The sequence below is a fragment of the Chiloscyllium plagiosum genome, chromosome 9 (assembly GCF_004010195.1).
Source record: "Chiloscyllium plagiosum isolate BGI_BamShark_2017 chromosome 9, ASM401019v2, whole genome shotgun sequence".
NCBI classification, from domain to species: Eukaryota; Metazoa; Chordata; class Chondrichthyes; order Orectolobiformes; family Hemiscylliidae; genus Chiloscyllium; species Chiloscyllium plagiosum.
The window spans coordinates 35,756,533-35,777,959 of record NC_057718.1 but is presented as its reverse complement, the minus strand read 5'-3'; the positions used below and the strand labels follow the sequence as shown (position 1 = coordinate 35,777,959).

The 21,427-nt window shown below is 40.9% G+C and overlaps 1 protein-coding gene across 2 annotated transcripts in view; it reads left to right on the top strand.

The window, feature by feature from the left end:
- LOC122552771 (metastasis-associated protein MTA3-like) overlaps positions 1–21,427 on the top strand; it is a 168,216-nt gene that overhangs the window by 92,976 nt on the left and 53,813 nt on the right. For both annotated transcript variants that reach the window (XM_043695692.1, XM_043695693.1), the window contains one exon: positions 3,376–3,493. In XM_043695692.1, the coding sequence (XP_043551627.1) occupies positions 3,376–3,493 (118 nt within the window). The remainder of the gene's footprint in view (positions 1–3,375; positions 3,494–21,427) is intronic.

Sequence of the window (21,427 nt, the reverse complement as noted above, 5' to 3'; positions counted from 1 at the left end):
GGTATCCCAGTCCCATGTTCCGAACCATGCCCTGAGTTCATCTACCTTCCCTTGATGGCCTCTTGCTTTGAAATAAATGCAGTTTAATTTTATCAGTCCTACCTTGTTCTCTGCTTTGTCCCTGCCTGTCCTGACGGCTTGACTCGCCTTTGCTCTCAACTGTACCAGCCTCAGATTGATCTCTTTCCTCACTATCTTCCTGGGTCTCTCGCTGCCACCTCCTGCTCCTCCCTATTCCCTACCTTACTCGTTTAAATCCATCCAAGCAGTTGTAGCAAATCTCCCTGCCAGTATCTTAGTCCCCTTCGAATTCAGGTGTTGTCAGGTATAGACAGCTGGGATTGGATAATTCTTTAGAGTATACTTAAGAGGAAAATCAGTAAGGCAGAAAGGGGACATGAGATAGCTTTGGCAAATAGAGTTAAGGAGAATTCAAAGAGATCGTAAGGACATTAAGAGCAAAAGAGTGGCCCTGTATGTATGGAACCACAGGAGATGGGTGAGATACTAAATAGATATTTTGCATCATTATTTATTTTAGAGAAGGACATGGAAGCTAGAGAACTTGGGGAAATAATGTCTTGAAAAGAATCATATTACAGAAGGTGAGGTGCTGGAGGTCTTAAAATGCATAAAGATAGATAAATACCTGGGAGCTGATCAGGTGTTTCCCAGAACTTTGTGGGAAGCTAGGGAAGAGATTGCTGGGCCCCTTGCTGAGATATCATCGACAGCCACAGGTGAGGTGTGGAAGACTGGAGGTCAGCTAATGTGGTACTGTAAAGAAAAATCAGGGAACTACAGACTAGTGAGCCTTACATCAGTAGTGGGCATGTTGTTTGAGGGGGATTCTGAGGGATAGGATTTACATGCATTTGGATATGCAAGGACTGATTGGAGTCAACATGGTTTTGTGCATGTTGACTCCAATCAGTCAACCTTGTTCTCTGCTTTGTCCCTGCCTGTCCTGATGGCTTGACTCGCTAACCTGATTGATCTTTTGAAGAGATGACAGGATTGATGAAGGAAAAGTGTTAGATGTCCATATGGCCTTCAGCAAAGCATTTGAAAAGGTTCTGCATGGTAGACTGGTTAGTAAGGTTAGATCATGAGGGATCTGGGAGAGCTAGCCAATTGGATACTCAACTGGCTTGAAGGGAGGAGACGGAGGGTGGTGGCGGAGGGTTGCTTTTCAGACTGAAAGCCTGTGACCAGTAGTGTGCCAAAAGGATTGGTGCTGACTCCACTGCTTTTCGTCATTAATATGATTTGGAAGTGAATATCAGAGATAGCAAGTTTGCGCCCGAAAGAGACCTAGCGTTTCAGGTGCATAGTTCAAAGAACAAAGAAAATTTACAGCCTCGGAACAGGCCCTTTGGCCCTCCAAGCCTGAGCCGATCCAAATGTACTGTCTAAACCTGTCGGTCAATTCCTAAACATTTGTATCCTTCTGCTCCCCACCTACTCATGCATCTAACCAGACGCATCTTAAATGAATCTACCATGTCTGTCTCTACCACCTCTGCTGGCAACGCATTCCAAACGTCCACCACCCTCTGTGTGAAGTTCCTTGAAAGTGGAGTCATAGATAGACAGGGTGGTGAAGAAGAAGTTTGGCACACTTGCCTTCATTGGTCAGCCATTAAGTTTAGGAGTTGGGATGTCGTGTTGTGGCTGTACAGGACATTGGTGAGGCCTCTGCATACAATTCTGGTTGCCCTACCCTATCCCTATAATCCCGCATTTCCCATAGCTAATCCACCTAACCTACACATCTCTGGACATTGTGGGAAATTTGACATAGCTAATCCACCTAACCTGCTCATCTTTGGACTGTGAGAGAAAACCAGAGCACCGGAGGAACCCCACATATACATGGGGAGAAAGTGTAAACTTCACATCGACAATCATCCAAGACTGAAATTGAACCTGTGTTCCTGGCGCTGTGAGGCAGCAGTGTTAACCACTGAGCCACTGTGCTGCTTTGCTAATCTTATTTACCCTCTGCCATTTGCACATGGCTTTGGCAGTCATACAAAATGGTTACTTCTGTGGTTCTGCTTTCTAATTTAGTCCTGAGTTGTTAATAATTCCTCAACGGACCTTTTTTCCCAGTCCTACCTATGTCACTGGTATCAATGTGGGCCACAATAATTGGATCCTTTCCCTCCAAGTTCCTCTAAAACCCAGACGAATGTCTCGAGCCTGGTAGGCAACATTGTCTTCAAGACTCTCTGGCTTTGTTGAAGAGAACAATATCTACTCCACTAACTATACTCCCGTTTTCTCTTGAATGGCTATCTCTCCCATGCAGCTGTGGTCAGTTTGCTCATTCTTCTTGTAGTCTTTGCCCTCCTGCACGCTAGAAGCAAGAACTTTGTGTCTCAGCACTGGCTGAGGCTTTTCCAAAGCTAAGTTCTAGTTCCCTATATCTTCCTCACTTGCAGTTACACCCTCTTGTCTCTGACCACAAATCTCATTTAGTTAAAGGGGTGTGGCAGCTTCTTGAAATATTGTACCTTTCTCCCCACCCTGATATGTCATGATATCCATGTCATCAACTCGGAGCTGAAGTTCATCAGGTAGCCATCACTTGCTGCAGATACCGTCATAATTAACTTAGATGTTATGAATTTTTCAACTGTAATCTTCTATTTTAAACCAATTGGCGAATTGAAAACCACAGAAGAAATGCACACTGATTACCCTCCTGTCTCCCTGTAATGTCGCATTTTAGTTCTTTTAGGAAGAAGTAAGTTGAAGGGTCTCTCTGCTTCCGATTTTTATCTCCCGCTTTCGATGCCCTTCCCACTTTCTGCTGTTCTCTTTATGAAGCTTCTGACCTGCTGTCTCACGTTGTTTGAAAAGCTGCTGCCTCTAGTTTCTGTCCTTTTCTTTTTAATCTGCTGTCCATGCTTTCCGTCATGCTATTTCAGAAACACTAGCTCCTCTTTCTTGCTCAGTCTGCTTCACAATGATGCTGACTTGTTGCACACTCTTCCCAGTCAGAGTTGACTTGTCCAGTTGTCTTTTTCTAGTTTAGTATAAATTATTGTGGTTTTTTGAAATTTGGTGTTCTGACATTTTCATGGAGTATGGATGACAAAAAAAAGTGTGTAAGATGATGTTTGTTTCATTAGTATCCAAGGAATGTATGAATTCCAAGGCTGAACATGGCTTTAGAACTTAGTTTCAGTTTTTCATTACTTAAGTGCAGACTTTGTGAATGATTAAAATTAGGACAATAGTACATCTTTATATTTTGCATCATTTTCTATTCTGTGGAGTGAAATTTAATTTTGATTGCTTTTTGATGATTCTTTGTGTTTGGCAGTTGTCATATAGCCATTTCAAATGCTTATTTTCTTTTTACAGGATGGATTTTTCTACTCTTTAGTCTATGATCCCTCACAGAAAACGCTTCTGGCAGACAAAGGAGAAATACGAGTAGGCTCACGATACCAAGCAGATATTACAGACATGCTGAATGAAGGTAAGAATGATATTTTGTTGAGACACTTGAACTGCTACCTTCAAGAAGGAATGGTATTTTATATATACAACTTGCCTAAAGATCATTATAACTATATAACCAACTTAATTTTGAGAACTGTAGGTTCTCTGATATAATAGTCTGGCAATAATACCACTAGGCGATCCCTTCCCTAATGTTTTATCTTTTAAAATAACACTTTTTTTCGGTGCTGATGTAATTTAGAAGCCATAATCAATCTTGTAAATGTCACAAAAAAGCAATTTATTACATTTCTAAAACAGTTTAAAATGCCGTATTGGTTAGATGTGGCCTTGGATCTGCAAATTCCCAATATATTAAATGCTTAGTTCGTACAATGTGACTAAACAGGATGACATTCCTCCAGCGAGGAGGAAATGGAAAAATTCTATTTCATAATCTAAAGCTACAGAACCACATTGTAAGAAGAATGGAACAAGTATGCTATCTTCTTACTTTCTTGACAGAGCAAACTTGCATAGAGTCACGGCAGGTGGTGGAATTTGAATTCAATAAATGTGTAGAATTAAGAATCTAATGATGACTATGAATCCATTGTTGATTGTTGGAAAAAACCCATTTGGTTCACTCATATCCTTCAGGGATGCAAACTGCCATCCTTACCTGGCCTACATGTGACTCCAGACCCATAGCAATGTGGTTGATTCTTAACTGCCCTCTTGGCAATTAGGGATGGGCAGTAAATACTGCCTAACCAGCGACACCCTCATCCTGTGAACGTATAAAGAAAATAAATTGTATGTTTTCAGTTCTCCTTTCTAATCTAAAGTTGTGATGTAGCAATTTTAACATCCGTTGACCAAAGTGTAACTAATTAGAAAAATTATTGTCCTTCATTGTGGAAATGCACCATAACTCACTTTGTGTTTATAGAAGCTCTTTGCTGGAAAGTGATCTTTTGTTTTAAAGCTTTATAATGGCTCTATATTCAAAACATTAATTGTGCAAAGATTTTGTAATGAAAGCAACGTAAAATTCTATGGAGTCTTCTGGAAAAATGAAGAAAAAGAAGCTCGATGGTGTAGTCTTCATATATCTTGAATACTTGGAAAGTTAAATAGAGAATCATAGCAAACCAAACTGATGTAATGCTGAAAAAGGCACATTTTGTTGAAGTTTTTCATTTTTTACTCATCAGCACATCACAAGGACCAATGTAAAGGGTTAACAATTGTTATTTAAGTTTAAACGAAGCTTAGCACTTAACTGTCATTGTCATCGTAACTGGTGCATTCTCCATAGCAATGCCTCTACCAATCAGTCCACTTGTCAACCAATCAGCATTCTTTTGCCATGCTATATACAGTGGTATTTCCCTTTACATTACTGTTATTACAAATGTCCTGATGAATGTAAAACAAAAAGCTTTGACGAGATGTATCATTTTTTTTCTGCAGTTATCAAGTTAAGCAGATTGGTGTTTGAGAATGAAAGCATTTGACAAACTTTTTCATTTCATTTTTCGCTTGAAAAAGAATGACTACCATGCCACGATACAAGTTTCATTTCAAAATTCATGCAGAAGATTTTGGCCTTGAAGTAACTAGATATGAATTGGAGTTGATAAAATAGTTAATTTCTATGTTAAAAAAATTCTAGCATAGGATGAGAGCATTACTGACGAGGCGAAAGTGAGTACTGCAGATGCTGGAGGTGAGAGCCAAGAAAAACTCAGGTCAGGCAGCATCCGAGGAGCAGGAAATCACTGACAAGACCAGTATTTTATGCCTTTCTCTAATTGCAGTGAGAATATGGCAATGAGGCAATGTTTTGAACTGCCATGCCATCCCATCTCGCATAGGTGCAGCTGCAATGCTTTTATGAAGGAAGTTCCAGGTTATTGACCCAGCAGTGTAAAGGGATCACTAATTACAGTTCCAGGTCAGGTTGGTTTGTGTTTTGTAGACCAACTTGCAGATGGTGATATTCCTGTGTGCCAGTTTGTGATATTGCTAAAACAGAACAAGGAAGGTGAGCAATCACATAAAATTGTATTATGTTGGATCACATAAAATTGTATTATGTTGGTGAGGCAATACCTTGAGTTCTTAATCACATTTTTGATTTCGTACTGTAATAGCAAAATAGCACAAGTTCAGTCAACTCTGATGCATATTAGGAAGATTATTACATGTGGAGTTATCATTAATAGTTTGTGTTCAAACTGAAGTGACAAAGAAAGAACTCTGTGACGCCATCACTGATGATTTGGATGTTGTTTCTGGATGGATGAATGCAAATGGACTAATTACCTTGCCTCCTATTTTGTGACCTTGATAGTTTTGAATAACAGTCTTTAAAAGTCTAACTTGTAGAATGATGAGACCTGGTAGCAATCATAGAAGGAAGTGTCTGCTGACACAGTCATGCAATGTTAAATTCTAACTGTGCGTGCTCACTATCTATGTTTTGAATGCACATACACATGTGCAATATAAAGCTGATTGTAATTTTTTTTTAAATTTCTATTTTATTGCATTTTTTTCTTTTCACCTATTTGTTCTTTTTTTTTCCATTTTTAAGGATTTGTTAGTTTTTTTTCTGTCTTTATTTTAATTTATTTCACAGACTTTGCTGCCACCATGCATCATCGCAGATGTCAGCAAATGCAAATGTCAGTAGAATGAAGAAAGAGGACACTTTACCCATTACCAACTCATTGAAAGAGAAACTGTCTCACTCCCCTACTTTTTTCCTTCCATCACTGCACTCCTTCAACTTTATTTTTAATTTTATTCCAAAGGCTGATATCAAATCTGCATCCACATCTATCAGGTTATGAATTTAAAATCCTAACAGTTAATGAACAAATGAAATAGTTTTTCTTCATGTCACCTCTAGTTAAATTACTCGTCACCTTAAAGTTGTACTAACTGAAATTCCTTTGTTTACTGTTTTCTTTAACAAGCTGTCCCAAATCTCATAGTTGCTGCTCTAAGTAACTCCAATCTAACATCAATCTTATAATGTCTCATTCCTGATCCATTTTATTAAATCTCTTTATTGTCTCCAAAGTCTACACCACAAATGGAACTACTCTCAAAGACATTTGTTTTCTTTTTAGTTTGATGAATTAAAGGCAGTTAACTAAAGGCAGTTAAATAGTAAAGGAATTGTGTGTGCAAACATTGAACGATTCTGGTTGGTTCCTTGTGAAAACAGAACTTAACAGTGAAATGTCTGTCATTAATGGATTAATTTGTTTTTATTTCTATTGTAGGGAATAATTAGGAAATTCATTTGATCCTTCTTTTACACAAAGCCTTTTCCTTCTCATCATTTGATGAAATGCCTTGGAATATTTCTTGCTTAAAAGCTACGTTATTGATTTAAAAATTGTTATGAAAGTGTGTTGACATTTACAAGAAAATCCCATAACAGTCGCATTAGAATATGCAAGAATATTCTACTGTGCTTCACAGAGCTATTAGGTAAAAGTAAATTTCAACAGTTGGAACTTGCTGTCATGTAATTAAACAAAGGCTTTGAAAATGCAGGATCCTGATGACTATGTGTTGATCAAGCCTTTGAAAACAAGAGTCCAGAGAAAGTATATTCCTGTTAGGGTGAAAGGAAAGGTTGGTAGGTATAGGGAATGCTGGATGACTAAAGAAATTGAGATTTTGGTTAAGAAAAAGAAGGAAGCATGTGTCAGGTATAGACAGGATAGATGGAGTGATTCCTGAGAAGAGTATAAAGGAAGTAGGAGTATACTTAAGAGGGACATCAGGAAGGTAAAAAGGGGACATGAGATACCTTTGGCAAATAGAGTTAAGCAGAATCCAGAGAGTTTCTACAAATGCAGTAGGGACAAAAAGGTAACTAGGGAGAGAATAGGACCCCTCAAAGATCAGCAAGGCGGCTTTTGAATGGAGTTGCAGAAAATGGGGGAGATACTCAACGAGTATTTTGCATCAGTATTTCCTGTGGCAGAGGACATGGAACATATAAAATGTAGAGAAATCGAGGGTGACATCTTGGAAACTGTCCATATTACAGAGGAGGAAAGTTCTGGACGTCTTGAAATGTGTAAACATGGATAAATCCCCAGGACCTGATCAGGTGTTCCCTAGTATTCTGTGTGAAGCTAGGGAGGTGATTGCTGGGCCTCTTACTGAGATATTTGTATCATCAATAGTCATAGGTGAGGTGCCAGAAGACTGGAGGGTGGCTAACGTGGTGCCATGTTTAAGAAAGATGGAAAGAACAAGCCAGGGAACTATAGACCAGTCTGATGTCTGTGGTGTGCAAGTTGTTGGAGGGAATCCTGAGGGACAGGATGTACATGTATTTGGAAAGGCAAGGACTGATTAGAGATAGTCAACATGGCTTTATGCGTGGGAAATCATGTCTCACAAACTTGATTGAATTTTTTGAAGAAGTAACAAAGAGGATTGATGGGGACAGAACGGTGGACGTGATTTATATGGGCTTCAGTAAGGCATTCAACAAGGTTCTCCATGGGAGACTGGTTAGTAAGGTTAGATCTCATGGAATACAGGGAGAACTAGCCATTTGGATACAGAACTGGCTCAAAGGTAGAAGCAAGAGGGTAGTGGTGTAAGGTTGTTTTTCAGACTGGAGGCCTGTGACCAGTGGAGTGCCACAAGGATCGGTGCTGAGTCCAATACTTTTCGTCATTTATATAAATGATTTGGTTGTGAGCATAAGAGGAATAGTTAATAAGTTTGTAGATGACACCAAAATTGGAGGTGTAGTGGACAGCCAAGAAGGTTTTCTCTGATTACAACGGGATCTTGATCAGATGGGCTAATGGGCTGAGAAGTGGCAGATGGAGTTTAATTTAGATAAATGCGAGGTGCTGCATTTTGAGAAAGCAAATCTTAGCAGGACTTATACATTTAATGGTTCAGTGTTGCTGAACAAAGAGATCTTGGTGTGCAGGTTCATAGCTCCTTGAAAGTGGAGTCACAGGCAGATAGGATAGTGAAGAAGGCATTTGGTATGCTTTTCTTTATTGGTCAGAGTATTGAGTACAGGAGTTGGGAGGTCATGTTGCGGCTGCACAGGACATTGGTTAGGCCACTTTTTCCTTGGAGCGTTGGAGGCTGAGGGGTGACCTTATAGAGGTTTACAAAATCATGAGGGGCATTGATGGGATAAATAGACAAAGTCTTTTCCCTGGGGTGGGGGAGTCCAGAACCGGAGAGCATAGGTTTAGGGTGAGAGGGGAAAGATATAAAAGAGACCTAAGGGGCAACGTTTTCACTCAGAGGGTGGTACGTGTATGGAATGAGCTGCCAGAGGGAGTGGTGGAGGCTGGTACAATTGCAACATTTAAGAGGCATTTGGATGGGTATATGAATAGAAAGGGTTTGGAGGGATATGGGCCAGGTGCTGGCAGGTGGGACTAGATTGGGTTGGGATATCTGGTTGGCATGGACAGGTTGGACCGAAGGGTCTATTTCTGTGCTGTATATCTTTATGACTCTACTAAGCTAAACCCATTTTGAAAAGAGAATTGATATGTCGGTATGAGAATTCCTCTGCATTTCTGTCCTGAGCTTTCAACTCTGGTCTCTCTAGAGCTTGATGCTAGAAGCCAAAACACACCCCTTTTACCGCAGTAACTGCTGTGATTCAGAATTTAAATGTCCAAGGGCACCTCAACAAGTTACAGAGAGAAGGTATGTGAGCCAAGTGCTTGAAAGGATGAAGTAGCAGTGGGTGGATGAGGGAATAAAGTGATGTGCTTGTGTGAGGGGATGGAATGGTGTGGTTTTAGATGAGGGGACAGGGTGTGTGAGGAGCTGGAAGACTTGGCTTTGTAGGGGAGAAGTTACTGCAGGTTTCAATCCCTTTCGGTAACTATCCAGGTGGAGATGTCAGAAGCCTTTGAAATCCCTGACTCTAAATCATTTGGTGATTTTTTTTCAGAGAGTTACAGACACTGAGTAATTACACATCAGAAGCTTCAATTCACCATCCAATTATCGTGTAGTCAGTGTGCCAAGGTTTCTAAGAGCTGTCCTGCATCTGTCAATTCATCTAGTTTCTAACTATCTACAGACAGGAAGATCTGGGCCCATGTTTTGGATCCGATCTTCTGAGCTGAAAAGGCCTTCTGTCATTTTGGATATGTCCTTAAAACAATATGTGAGCGAGATAGCATTTTTAGTTTCCAACACAAGTCATGAATAAGTGAAATTTTGGGTTATAATTTTATTTCATGTGGACAACATCTCTTAAGTTTTCTTCATTCATTTTCCTTGTATTTTATCAGAAAATTCAATTAGATTCACAAAGCATCGTCTCTGTTTTACAATCTGTGCTGGCTGTCCTCAATGAACTTGAACCTGCTCAAAGTGCATGTTGATTTGTTTTCTCCATAGATTTTGTGCCTAAACTATACCATCACTGCTGTTAGACTGACTGGTATGTGGCTTCTACAGATGCCCTTACAACCTTTCTTATAAAGGGGTGTCTCATGTTTCATTTGCCACTGTCCAATCCTCTCACAGCTGCTTATGTCCAGGCAAGATTGGAAGATTACAGCAAATCCTTCCACCAGTTTCACTCCCATTCTCCTTAGCAATTGGGGATGCAGCCACCCAGAACAGGCTTATGTACTCTAAGCATAATCAGCCTTTCCTATTCATTGTATTATGTTTCATGCTGGTAATTCTGCTTCTGTTTATAGATTGTCAGCAACCTCTTCCTTAATATTTAGAAAAGTACTTAATGAAAGGCTATTTAACAACATTGAAGCTTCTGGGATAGGAAGGCAGGTGCCACTTTGGATTTTAATTAAAGGCATAAAGGTAGTGATTGTTAATTTTTTTCAGTTGAATGGAAATGTTTCCCATTGTTCACTTCTCAGGCCATTGTTTTCTTTTGATGTTTATATATAACTTAGCATTAGAATTGAATAACATATTTGCCAATGGTATCAAACTTGGAGGTAAAAAATAAGGATGCAATTTGAGATATGCTAGTAGAATATACAGAGAAATTACAGATGGAATTTAGTACAGAGAACTGAGGTGATGCACTTAGAATAGGGAGAGGCAAAATAGACTAAATGGTATTATGGAGAAACTGGGAATAATGGAGGTTGATAAATTTGATAGAGATATACAATATTTTGTGCTTGCCAGTGAATGAGAGCATGTGAACAAAGATTTAGCATTTTAGGCAAGAGATGCAAGGAGGGTGCAAGATGGAAAGAAGAGTCAGATTTTCTTTTTATTTGTCAATGCGAAATGGATATTGCTGGCTGGATCAGCATTTATTGCCCATCCCTAGTTACCCTTGAGAGAGTGTGGTAAGCGGCAACTAGGGATGGGCAATATAGGCAATCCCTGACTTACGAACATCTGATCCCACAGAGGGGTGTGACAGTATTAATTATAAAGATCCGACATGCAGACATTTCCTCATATTTACAAACGGCTATTTTATGTTCCTCCTGTACTGTGTTCCGACTTGCATACAAATTGGCTTGTGAACATGATCAAGAATGGAACCTGTTCGCAACCTAGGGTTTGCCTGTATGTACTGGCCCAGCCAGTGATAACCACACCACTTGAATAATTTGAAAAAAAAGAGTCTGATGTGACTTCTCATTTTTCAAAACATCAACTTTTTTTATTTCTTCACAAATGCTGCGCAGTCTGTTGGGATTTTGCAGCATTTTCTGATTTTATTTCAGATTTCCACTACCTGCAATATTTTACTTCCATACGGTAATGGCCTGAAGCGTGTTGCTTATGAGTTACTGGAAGTGGAGACAATAAACGATTCCAAAAATAAATTGAATGAGAACTTGTAATGATAGGGGGTTGTCTATAGAGAGCCGATGTGGGTTTGATGGGTCAAATGATAGCCTCCTTTGCCCTCATGATACCATTACTATTCCGTTCATGATGGAATTAAAGCAAGCTGAATTTTATTAAATGTCTATGTTCCAGAAGATATAGATGGCTAAAATCCACCATACCAGGCAACATCCTGGTAAACCTGTTCTGTACCCTCTTCAAAACATCCATATCCTTCTGGTACTGTGGTCACCATATCTGTACACAATATTCCAAATGGTTAGCATTGCTGCCTCACAGCGCCAGAGACCTGGGTTCAATTCCCGCCTCAGGCGACTGACTGTGTGGAGTTTGCACGTTCTCCCCGTGTCTGCGTGGGTTTCCTCCGGGTGCTCCGGTTTCCTCCCACAGTCACAAAGATGTGCAGGTCAGGTGAATTGGCCATGCTAAATTGCCCCTAGTGTTAGGTAAGGGGTAAATGTAGGGGTATGGGTGGATTGCGCTTCGGCGGTCGGTGTGGACTTGTTGGGCCGAAGGGCCTGTTTCCACACTGTAATGTAATATAATAATGTAGTATAATGTAGTGTAAAGTTCTATAAAGCTGCAGCATAACTTGCCTATCCTTATACTCAATGACCCTTCCAATGATGGCAAGCATGCCATTGGTCTTCTTTTACAACCTTATCTACCTGTGCTGCCACCTTCAGTGATCTGTGGACCTGCACACCCAGATCACTTTGCATATCAGTACTCCTAAGGGTTCTGCCATTCACTGAATAATTTCCACCTGTACTTGACCTTCGAAAATGCATCATCTCACATTTGTCCAGATTGAACTGCATCTGCTATTTTTCTGCCCATGCCTCCAACTGATCTATGTCCTGCTGTATTCTTTGACAGTCCTCCTCATTGTCAGCAACACCTTCAATCTTTGTATCACCACAAACTTACTAATTAGACTAGCTACAATTTCCTCCAAATCATTTATATAGACTACAAACAGCAGAGGACCCAGCATTGATCCTTGTGGAACACCACTGATCACAGCACTCCATTCTGAAAAGCATCCTTTCACTGCTACCCTCAGTCTCTTATGACTAAGCCAATTTTGTATCCATCTGTTTTGCAGTTCTTTATAAGGTCGCCCCTCAGCCTACAGCGCTCCCGAGAAAAAAAAAGCCCTGGCCTATTAAGTTTCTCTTTATAATTCAAACTCTCTTGTCCCGGCAATATCCTTGTAGTTTTTTTCTGCACCATCTCAAGTTTAACATCCTATAGAAGATGTCCAGTTTCTTTGGTTGTTGAAGCTGTACTCACCCAAGTAAGTGGACAGTTCCACTTCACTCCTGACTTGTGTGCTTTATTGATGGGCAGGCATTGGACAAACTGATGGTGAGTTACACACTTTAGCATTCCTAGCTCTTGACCTGCTCTTGTGACCACAGTATTTATATTAGATTAGATTAGATTAGATTACTTACAGTGTGGAAACAGGCCCTTCGGCCCAAGTGAAGCAGCAGTGCTAACCACTGTGCTACCGTGCCGCCCACATATGGCAGGTCCAGTTTAGTTTCTGGTCACTGGCAACATCCAAAATGTTGACAGTGGGGGATTCAGCAATGGTAATGCCATTGAAAATCAAGGAGTGATTGTTAGATTCTGTGTTGTTATAGATGGTCATCATGTGGCATTTGTGTGGTATGAATGGTATTTCCCACTTGTTAGTCCAAGCCTGGATGTTGTCCAGATTTTGCAACAAATGTATGTTGTAAAGTTGTATATTTAAATTTGCATTCATAACAAAATATTTTACATTCAAAACAGTGTACAGTTCCTCTTATGACACGCACCAGCTATGGCCCAATAACAAGAAGCTCACCCACCTCTTTGACTGTTTTGAAGCTCTCGCAAATGACTGAGCTTCTGGCTCAACATTGTTATCAAAGCTGCTAGGCTAACAGTTTGAGAAACTATAAGAGGATAATGATTTTCAAAATAGCTCTTCAATAGCTCATGGGGAGGCAATGGCTTAGTGGTTTTATCTCTGAACTGTTAATCCAGAGACCCAGTTAATGTTCTGGCAGATGGTGGAATTTGAATTCTTTTTTTAAAATCTGGAATTAAGAGTCTAATGATGACAATGAATCCTTTGTCAATTGTTGGAAAATCTATCTTGCTCACTAATATTCTTCAGGGAAAGACACTGTCATCCACATCTGGTCTGGTCTACATGTGACTCCAGACCCACAGCACTGTGGTTGATTCTTAAACTATCCTCTGGGCAATAAATGTTTGCCTAGCTAGCGAAGTCTTTATCCACTGAGTGAATAAGAACAAGTTGCAAAATTGCAGTTAGATAGCTAAATTGCAGTTAGTTTGATGGATTTACCACAGTTTCATATTGCCGAATGATTCAATTCTTAGATTGTTACTTCTTTATTCTCAATCCATGGTAACTAAATTCATTGAAATTAACTGAATATTTACTAAATTGGTTGACCTTATTTTTAATGGGCTCTTCTATTCCTGAAGAAGGGCTTATGCCCGAAACGTCGATTCTCCTGTTCCTTGGATGCTGCCTGACCTGCTGCGCTTTTCCAGCAACACATTTTCAGCTCTGATCTCCAGCATCTGCAGCCCTCACTTTCTCCTCTTCTATCTCACAATCTACAATATTTGTTTTCCAGTTCTATTGCACTGCTATTTAATTGCCTAGGAATGCTCCTGTGGTTCTTGTGCATCCCGGAGCTCTTTTCTTTCCCTCTATTAGTGGACAGCATAGTGGCTTTGTGGTTAGCACCGCTGCCTCACAGCGTCAGGGACTCGGGTTTGATTCCCACCTCGGGCGACTGTCTGTGTGGAGTTTGCACATTCTCCCCATGTCTGCGTGAGTTTCATCTGGGTGTTCTGGTTTCCTCTCTCAATCCAAAGATGTGCAGGTCAGATGAATTGGCCAAGCTAAATTGCCCGTAGTGTTAGGTGCATTAGTCAGGGGTAAATATAGGGTAGAGGAATAGGTCTGGGTGGGTTACTCTTCGGAGGGTCGGTGTGGATTTATTGCACTGAAGGGCCTGTTTCCACACTGTAGGGAATCTAATCTAAAAGATGCATTCTTAAACCAGATATCAGTGAAAAACGTCTCAGACCCATGGGCAAGAGCTTCTCTTTCTTCCTGCAACAACAGATTTCTCCAAAAAAAGCAAACTGCTTCAGATGCTGAAACTTTGTTGGGAACGGACGAGACTCACTGTGTGTTGCCTCCCAGGTGCCAGGGTCCGTGATGTCTCAGATCGTATCTTTGGGGTCCTGAAGGGAGAGGGTGACCAGCCTCAAGTCGTGGTCCATGTAGGAGCCAACGACATAGGTAGAAAGAGGGATAGGGATGTAATGCAGGATTTCAGGGAGCTAGGGTGGAAGCTGAGAGCTAGAACAAACAGAGTTATTATCTCTGGTTTGTTACCTATGCCACGTGATAGCGAGGCAAGGAATAGGGAGAGATATCAGCTAAACACAAGGTTGCAAGGATGGTGCAGGAGGGAGGGTTTCAGGTACTTGGATAATTGGGGCTCATTATGGGGAAGGTGGGACCTGTACAAACAGGGCGGTCTTCATTTGAACCAGAGGGGTACTAATATCCTGGGTGGGAAATTTGCTGGTGCTATTCGGGTGGGTTTAAAATAGCTCAGCAGGGGGATGGGAACCTGAGGTGTAGTTGCACTGCACAGGAGGATGAGAGTAGGGAGGACACGGACAGGATTTCAGGGTCACAGGAATGTGCTGGTAGACAGCAAACTGGTTTGAAATGTGTCTACTTCAACGCCAGAAGTATCCGAAATAAGGTAGGTGAGCTTGCAGCATGGATAGGTACCTGGGACTTCGATGTTGTGGCCATTTCAGAGACATGGATAGACCAAGGTTAGGAATGGATGTTGCAGGTTCCAGGGTTTAGAGGTTTTATTAAGAACAGGCAAGGAGTAAAAGAGGGGGAGGTGTGGCCTTGTTAGTCAAGCATAGTATAATGGTAGCTGAGAGAACTTTTGACGAGGACTTGTCAACTGAGGTGGCGTGGGCTGAGGTTAGAAACAGGAGAGGAGAGGTCACACTGCTTGGAGTTTTTTTATAGGCCTCCGCAGAGTTGCAGGGAGGTGGAAGAGAGGATTGGCAGAACCATTCTGGGTAGGAGTGAAAGAAACAGGGTGGTCATTATGGGGGACTTTAACTTCCCCAACATTGACTGGAAATGCTATAAATCTAGTACGTCGATGGATCAGTTTTTGTCCAATGTGTACAGGAGGGTTTCCTGACACAATGTGTAGACGGGCCGACAAGAGGAGAGGCCACACTGGATCTGGTGCTTGGTAATGAACCAGGCCAGATGTTTGATTTAGTTGTAGGTGAACACTTTGGAGAGAGTGACCATAATTCAGTTAAGTTTAATTTAGCGATGGAAAGGGATAGGTACATGCCACAGGTCAAGAATTATCGATGGGGCAAGGGCAATTATAATGCGATAAGGCAAGAATTAGGATGCATAGAATGGGGTAGCAAAATGCAGGGGATGCAGACATTGGAAATGTGGGGCTGGTTTAAGGAACAGATATTGCGTGTCCTTGATAGATATATCCCTGTCAGGCCGGTAGGAAGTGATAAGGTAAGGGAACCGTGGTTTACTACAGAAATTGCACCTCTTGTTAAACAGAAGAAGGAGGCTTGTATGTTGATGAGGCAAGATGGTTCAGATGAGGCGATGGAGAGTTACAGATCAGCTAGGAAGGATTTAAAGAGAGAGTTAAGAGCAAAGAGAGGACACGAGCAGTCTTTAGCAAATAGAATAAAGGAGAATCCTCAAGCTTTCTATAGGTATGTGAGGAATAAAAGAATGACTAGGGTAGCAATAGGGCCAGTCAAAGACAGAAGTGGGAAGTTGAGTGTGGACCCTGTGGAGATCGGAGAGGTGCTAAACGAACATTTCTCATCGGTTTTCACTCAGGAAGAGGAAAGTATTGTAGAGGCGGGCACGCACGGTGGCTCAGTGGTTAGCACTGCTGCCTCACAGCACCAGGGCCCCAGGTTCAATTTCAGCCTTGGGCGACTGTCTGTGTGGAGTTTGCACATTCTCCCCGTATGGGTGGGTTTTTTCTGGGTGCTCCGGTTTCCTCCCACAGTCCAAAGCTGTGCAGGTCAGGTGAATTGGCTGCGCTAAATTGCCCATAGTGTTAGGTACATCAGACAGAGGGAAATGGGACTGAGTGGGTTACTCTTTGGAGGGTCGGTGTGGGCTTGTTGGGCCAAAGGGCCTGTTTCTACACTGTAAGGAATCTAATCTAATCTAAGAGGAGAAGAATGAGGTACGAGATATTAGACTAGAAAGGATTGAGGTTTGTTACGAACAGGTGTCATCAATTCTAGAAGGAGTGAAAGCAGACAAGTTCCCTGGGCCTGATGGGATTTATCTGAGGATTCTCTGGGAAGCTAGGGAGGAGATAGCAGAGCCTTTGACTTTGATATTTGAGTTGTCATTTTTTACAGGTTTAGTACCAGAGGACTGGAGGATTGCAAATGTGCATTGCTCAAGAAGGGCAGTAGAGATGACCCAGGTAATTATAGACCAGTGAGCCTTACTTCTGTTGTAGGAAAGGTTTTGGAAAGGATTATAAGAGATAAGATTTATAATCATCTAGCAAGCAACAATTTGATTTCAGATAGTCAGCATGGTTTCGTCAAGGGCAGGTCATGTTTCACAAACCTCATTGAGTTTTTTGAGAAGGTGACCAAGCATGTAGATCAGGGTAGGGCAGTTGACGTGGTATACATGGACTTCAGTAAAGCCTTTGGTAAGGTTCCACATGGTAGGCTGTTGGAGAAAATGCAGAGACATGGAATTGAGGGTGATTTAGTAGTTTGAATTAGAAACTGGTTTTCTGAAAGAAGGCAGCGTGTAGTGGTTGATGGAAAATATTCAGCCTGGAGTCCGGTTACTAGTGATGTGCCACAAGGATCTGTTTTGGCACCGCTACTGTTTGTCATTTTCATAAATTACTCAGACGCAGGCATAGGTAGATGGATGACACTAAAGTCGGTGGAGTAGTGGACAGTTTGGAAGAATGTTACAGGTTGTAGCGGGACTTAGATAAACTGCAGAATTGGGCTGAGACATGGCAAATGGAGTTCAATGCAGCTAAATGTGAGGTGATGCACTTTGGGAAGAATAACAGGATGGCAGAGTACTTGGTCAGTGGAAAGATTCTTGGTAGTTTGGATGTGCAGAGGGATCTTGGAGTCCATGTTCATAGATCCTTGAAAGTTGCCACCCAGGTGGATAGTGCTGTTAAGAAGGCATACGGTGTGTTAGGTTTCATTCGTAGAGGGATTGAGTTCCGGAGCCGCAATATCATGCTGAAACTATACAATATGCTAGTGCGGCCACACTTGGAATATTGTGTACAGTTCTGCTTGCCATATTTCTGGAAGGATGTGGAAGCATTGGAAAAGGTGCAGAGGAGATTTACCAGGATGTTGCCTGGTCTGGAGGGAATGTCTTATGAAGAAAGGCTGAGAGACTTGGGTCTGTTCTCATTGGAAAGAACAAGGCTAAGAGGGGATTTGATAGAGACATACAAGATGATCAGAGGATTAGATAGGGTAGATAATGAAAGTCTTTTTCCGAGGATGATGACGTCAGCTTGTGCAAGGGGACGTAACTATAAATTGAGGGGTGATAGTTTTAAGACAGACATCAGAGGCAGGTTCTTTACACAGAGAGTGGTAAGGGCGTGGAATGCCCTACCTGCCAATGTAGTTAACTCAGCCACATTAGGGAGATTTAAACAATCCTTGGTTAAGCACATAGATGATGATGAGATAGTGTAGGGGGACGAGCTGAGAATAGTTCACAGGTCGGCGCTACATCGAGGGCCGAAGGGCCTGTTCTGCGCTGTGTTGTTCTATGTTCTAAAACCGAAAAGGGAAAATGTTGAAGGAACTCTGATATCTGGCAGTATCTGAGGAGAGAGAAATAAAGTTAATGTTTGATATGCTTTCTCTCTCTATCTGATTCGATGCCCTGGATTATTGTCCTGGGTTTATTCATTGGAAATTGTTACCTGTGCTTTTGTCTAACGTCTGTCAAATTATGTTAGTTTCTCATGAAGCAACTGTCATTGGGAAGTGCATTTGAATGGAGGACTTATCTCGATACTTCAGATGTCTGCTTTGACAGTAATTCACAAGCATTCACTTATTGTCGTAATACCAGCTCAACGGTACTTCAAATATGCTTGAAGATTCATCCCGAACAGCCTCATAACATTTCAAATGAGGATCAGTATTGACCAAGTCATACTGTACGTTTCCAGCATGGTGCAGTTTTTAAGGTTATCTTTTAAATTGCAGGCATGATACCTACTACACTACCAGCGAGGTGAAAAATAACCTCATTAAAGAGGGCAGAAGTAACTAGAAAAATTTAATTGAAAGCTTTGCCTCAGTGGCAATCTCTTGTTTTTATATCAGAAGGACTTTTTTCATATTAGCTTGGCTCAAATTTCAAAGCAGTACTGAAGGAATTTTGGATTATGTGAAGTGTCATTTTTGGGTGAGACACTAAGTGAGGTTCTAACCTGGGTGAATGCAAAAGATACCATGGGACTACTTAAATAATCATGGGAGAGTCATCCTAGCACCATGGCTAGCATTTATCATACAAGACCACAAGTAATAGATTGTCAGATAATTCATGTACTGTTTGTTGGATCTTGCATGCACATTGACTCCTGAACTATGTATTACGCTTCATCTCAAGGACGTGAGAGCTGCTATATAAATGCAGTTAACCCATTTTTCTCAAGAGTAAGGTTTAGGAGATGGAGAATTTGCTGCAAACAGGTTTCTACCCCCAACAGAAGCTTCTGAGGTTTTATTTTTGCTTAAGAATTTATATGTGCTTATTATTACTAGTTAGTTTAATATAACTTTAGTAATGAAGGAATAAAAGTAATGGGGGCTAAAATGAGAGTTCAAATTAAATCATAAATAATCTAACAAATTTTGGAAGAATTAGAACCAGCATGGATGAAAAATAATTGGTGATAATGCAAATTTAATTTTTCCATATTCTTCCTTTTGTCACTGGATAATTTTGGACTGCTATCATTATTCAATGCCAAGTGAAGTATATACCTTTGTAAATGAAGTGGACTTATTCAGCCAGTGAACAGGACTGACACTTCTTTAACCGAGAATGCTTGATGGTATTGTGATGATACTGTGGCTTTAAGAGGTGTATATTGTCTGAGGCAGAGGTGTGAAGCAGTCATCTGAAAGTCAATAAAGTAAACAGCTCGTGAGACCTTGGAGTTTTTTAAAAATTTGGAACAATAGAAGCTGCCTGAATGGGTGGTGTCAAGCTCCCACAGAACCAGGATTTTTAGTTCCGGCTTTCTGTAGTTGCTGGGCGTGGAAGCTCTTGTTTCTCTCTGTTACAGCTAAACGCTGGGGTTCTCCTCCTGCTGCTAGAACTGCATTTGAGACAAATTATTTACTGAATTTTCCTTTGCCAAGGGTGTGTTTATAGGATGTTACTATAATGGATAAGTTAATTAGTAATTATGTATGTCATTTTGTTAAACATTTTGATAGAGTCGCAGTTAAGCCGATTCTTTTCTCTTTCTTGTCTGTAATTTAACTGTATTGTAAAACTCAAGTGTAATTTGTGTAAAGTCAAGGAGTTTGACCAATCGTGTTGCATCTGATATGCAACACCTTACACTTAGCCTCCACCTTTTTTTCTTACTTTAAAGGTATCATTTTAATATATTTTGAGGGGATTTGGTCTGCTGCATGACTGTAGGAGTGTGTGGAATGCTGTAGAACCAGTAGAAAGATAGATCTGGACTTCATTTTTTAAAAGAAATATTAGACTGTTTTAATTTAGTGTAAAATGTACCATGATCTGAATCTGACTCCCATTGAAGGAAGTTTTTCATGTTGCTTTCACATGGAGGCTACCTTTTGATACTCTGTTCTCAAACTAAAGTAGCCCCACCTGCCTGTGCTTAGTCCATATTCCTCCAAACCTTTCCTATTCATGGACTTATTTGAATGTATTTTAAATGTTGTAACAGTATCTGCATCCATCACTTTCTCTGACAGTTCATTCCACAAACGAACCATTCTCTGTGTTTTAAAAAAAAGTCCTTTTTAAATCTTTTTCTTACCACCTTAAAAATATGTCCCCTAAGTTTTGAATTTCCCCACCCTATGGAAAAGACCTTTGTCATTTACCTTAAATGTGCCTCTCAAGATTTTGTAAACCTCAATAAGGTCACCCTTCAACATCCTATGCTCCAGTGAAAAAAGTTACAGCCTTTTGTTTTAAAAAATTCTCAAGGTCAGGTTCGTAGGAGAGTAGTCTGACACAGAACAAACGACCAAGAGGCGAGTCTGCTAGAATATGAGCATTTTATCCCCCGCAGCGTCGCCACAACCAGGTCCCATACTTACAACGGGTCTGGCTTATACTCACTCTACATGTTACCGGAACTGGGAGCCGTCAGTTCTCGTAGAGCGGTTGCCAACAACCCACGCTCGGCGGTTAAACGTAACCCCGGAGCAGACTCACCGAACTGGAGACTTTTCCAGCTGATATACTCTTTTCCAGATATAAACATTCATGTGAAAAAACACATTCCATTCTGGTTACATACAGATAAGAAGATTCACACGGGGAGGTGTGTAATAAGATTCACACGGGACTAAGCAACACCTCCATTCCGGTTAGATTCACACATGTATTGGGACATAATTTTTAACCGTTTCACCACACCTTTTCAGCCTGCTTTTATGCCTCAAACCCACCATTCCTGGCAGCTTCTTGTAAATCTTTTCCGAACCCTCTCCAGTTTAATAATATCCTTCCATGATATTATTAAACTCTCCAGGTTGACCAGAACTGCAAACAGTATTCCAGATGAGGCATCACCAACATCCTGTACAACCTCAACATGACATCCCAACTCTTATAGTCAAAGGTCTGAGCAATGAAGGCAAGCGTGCTAAATGTTGTCTTAACAACCCTCTCTACCTGTGATGCAAGTTCAAAAAATTATGTACCTGA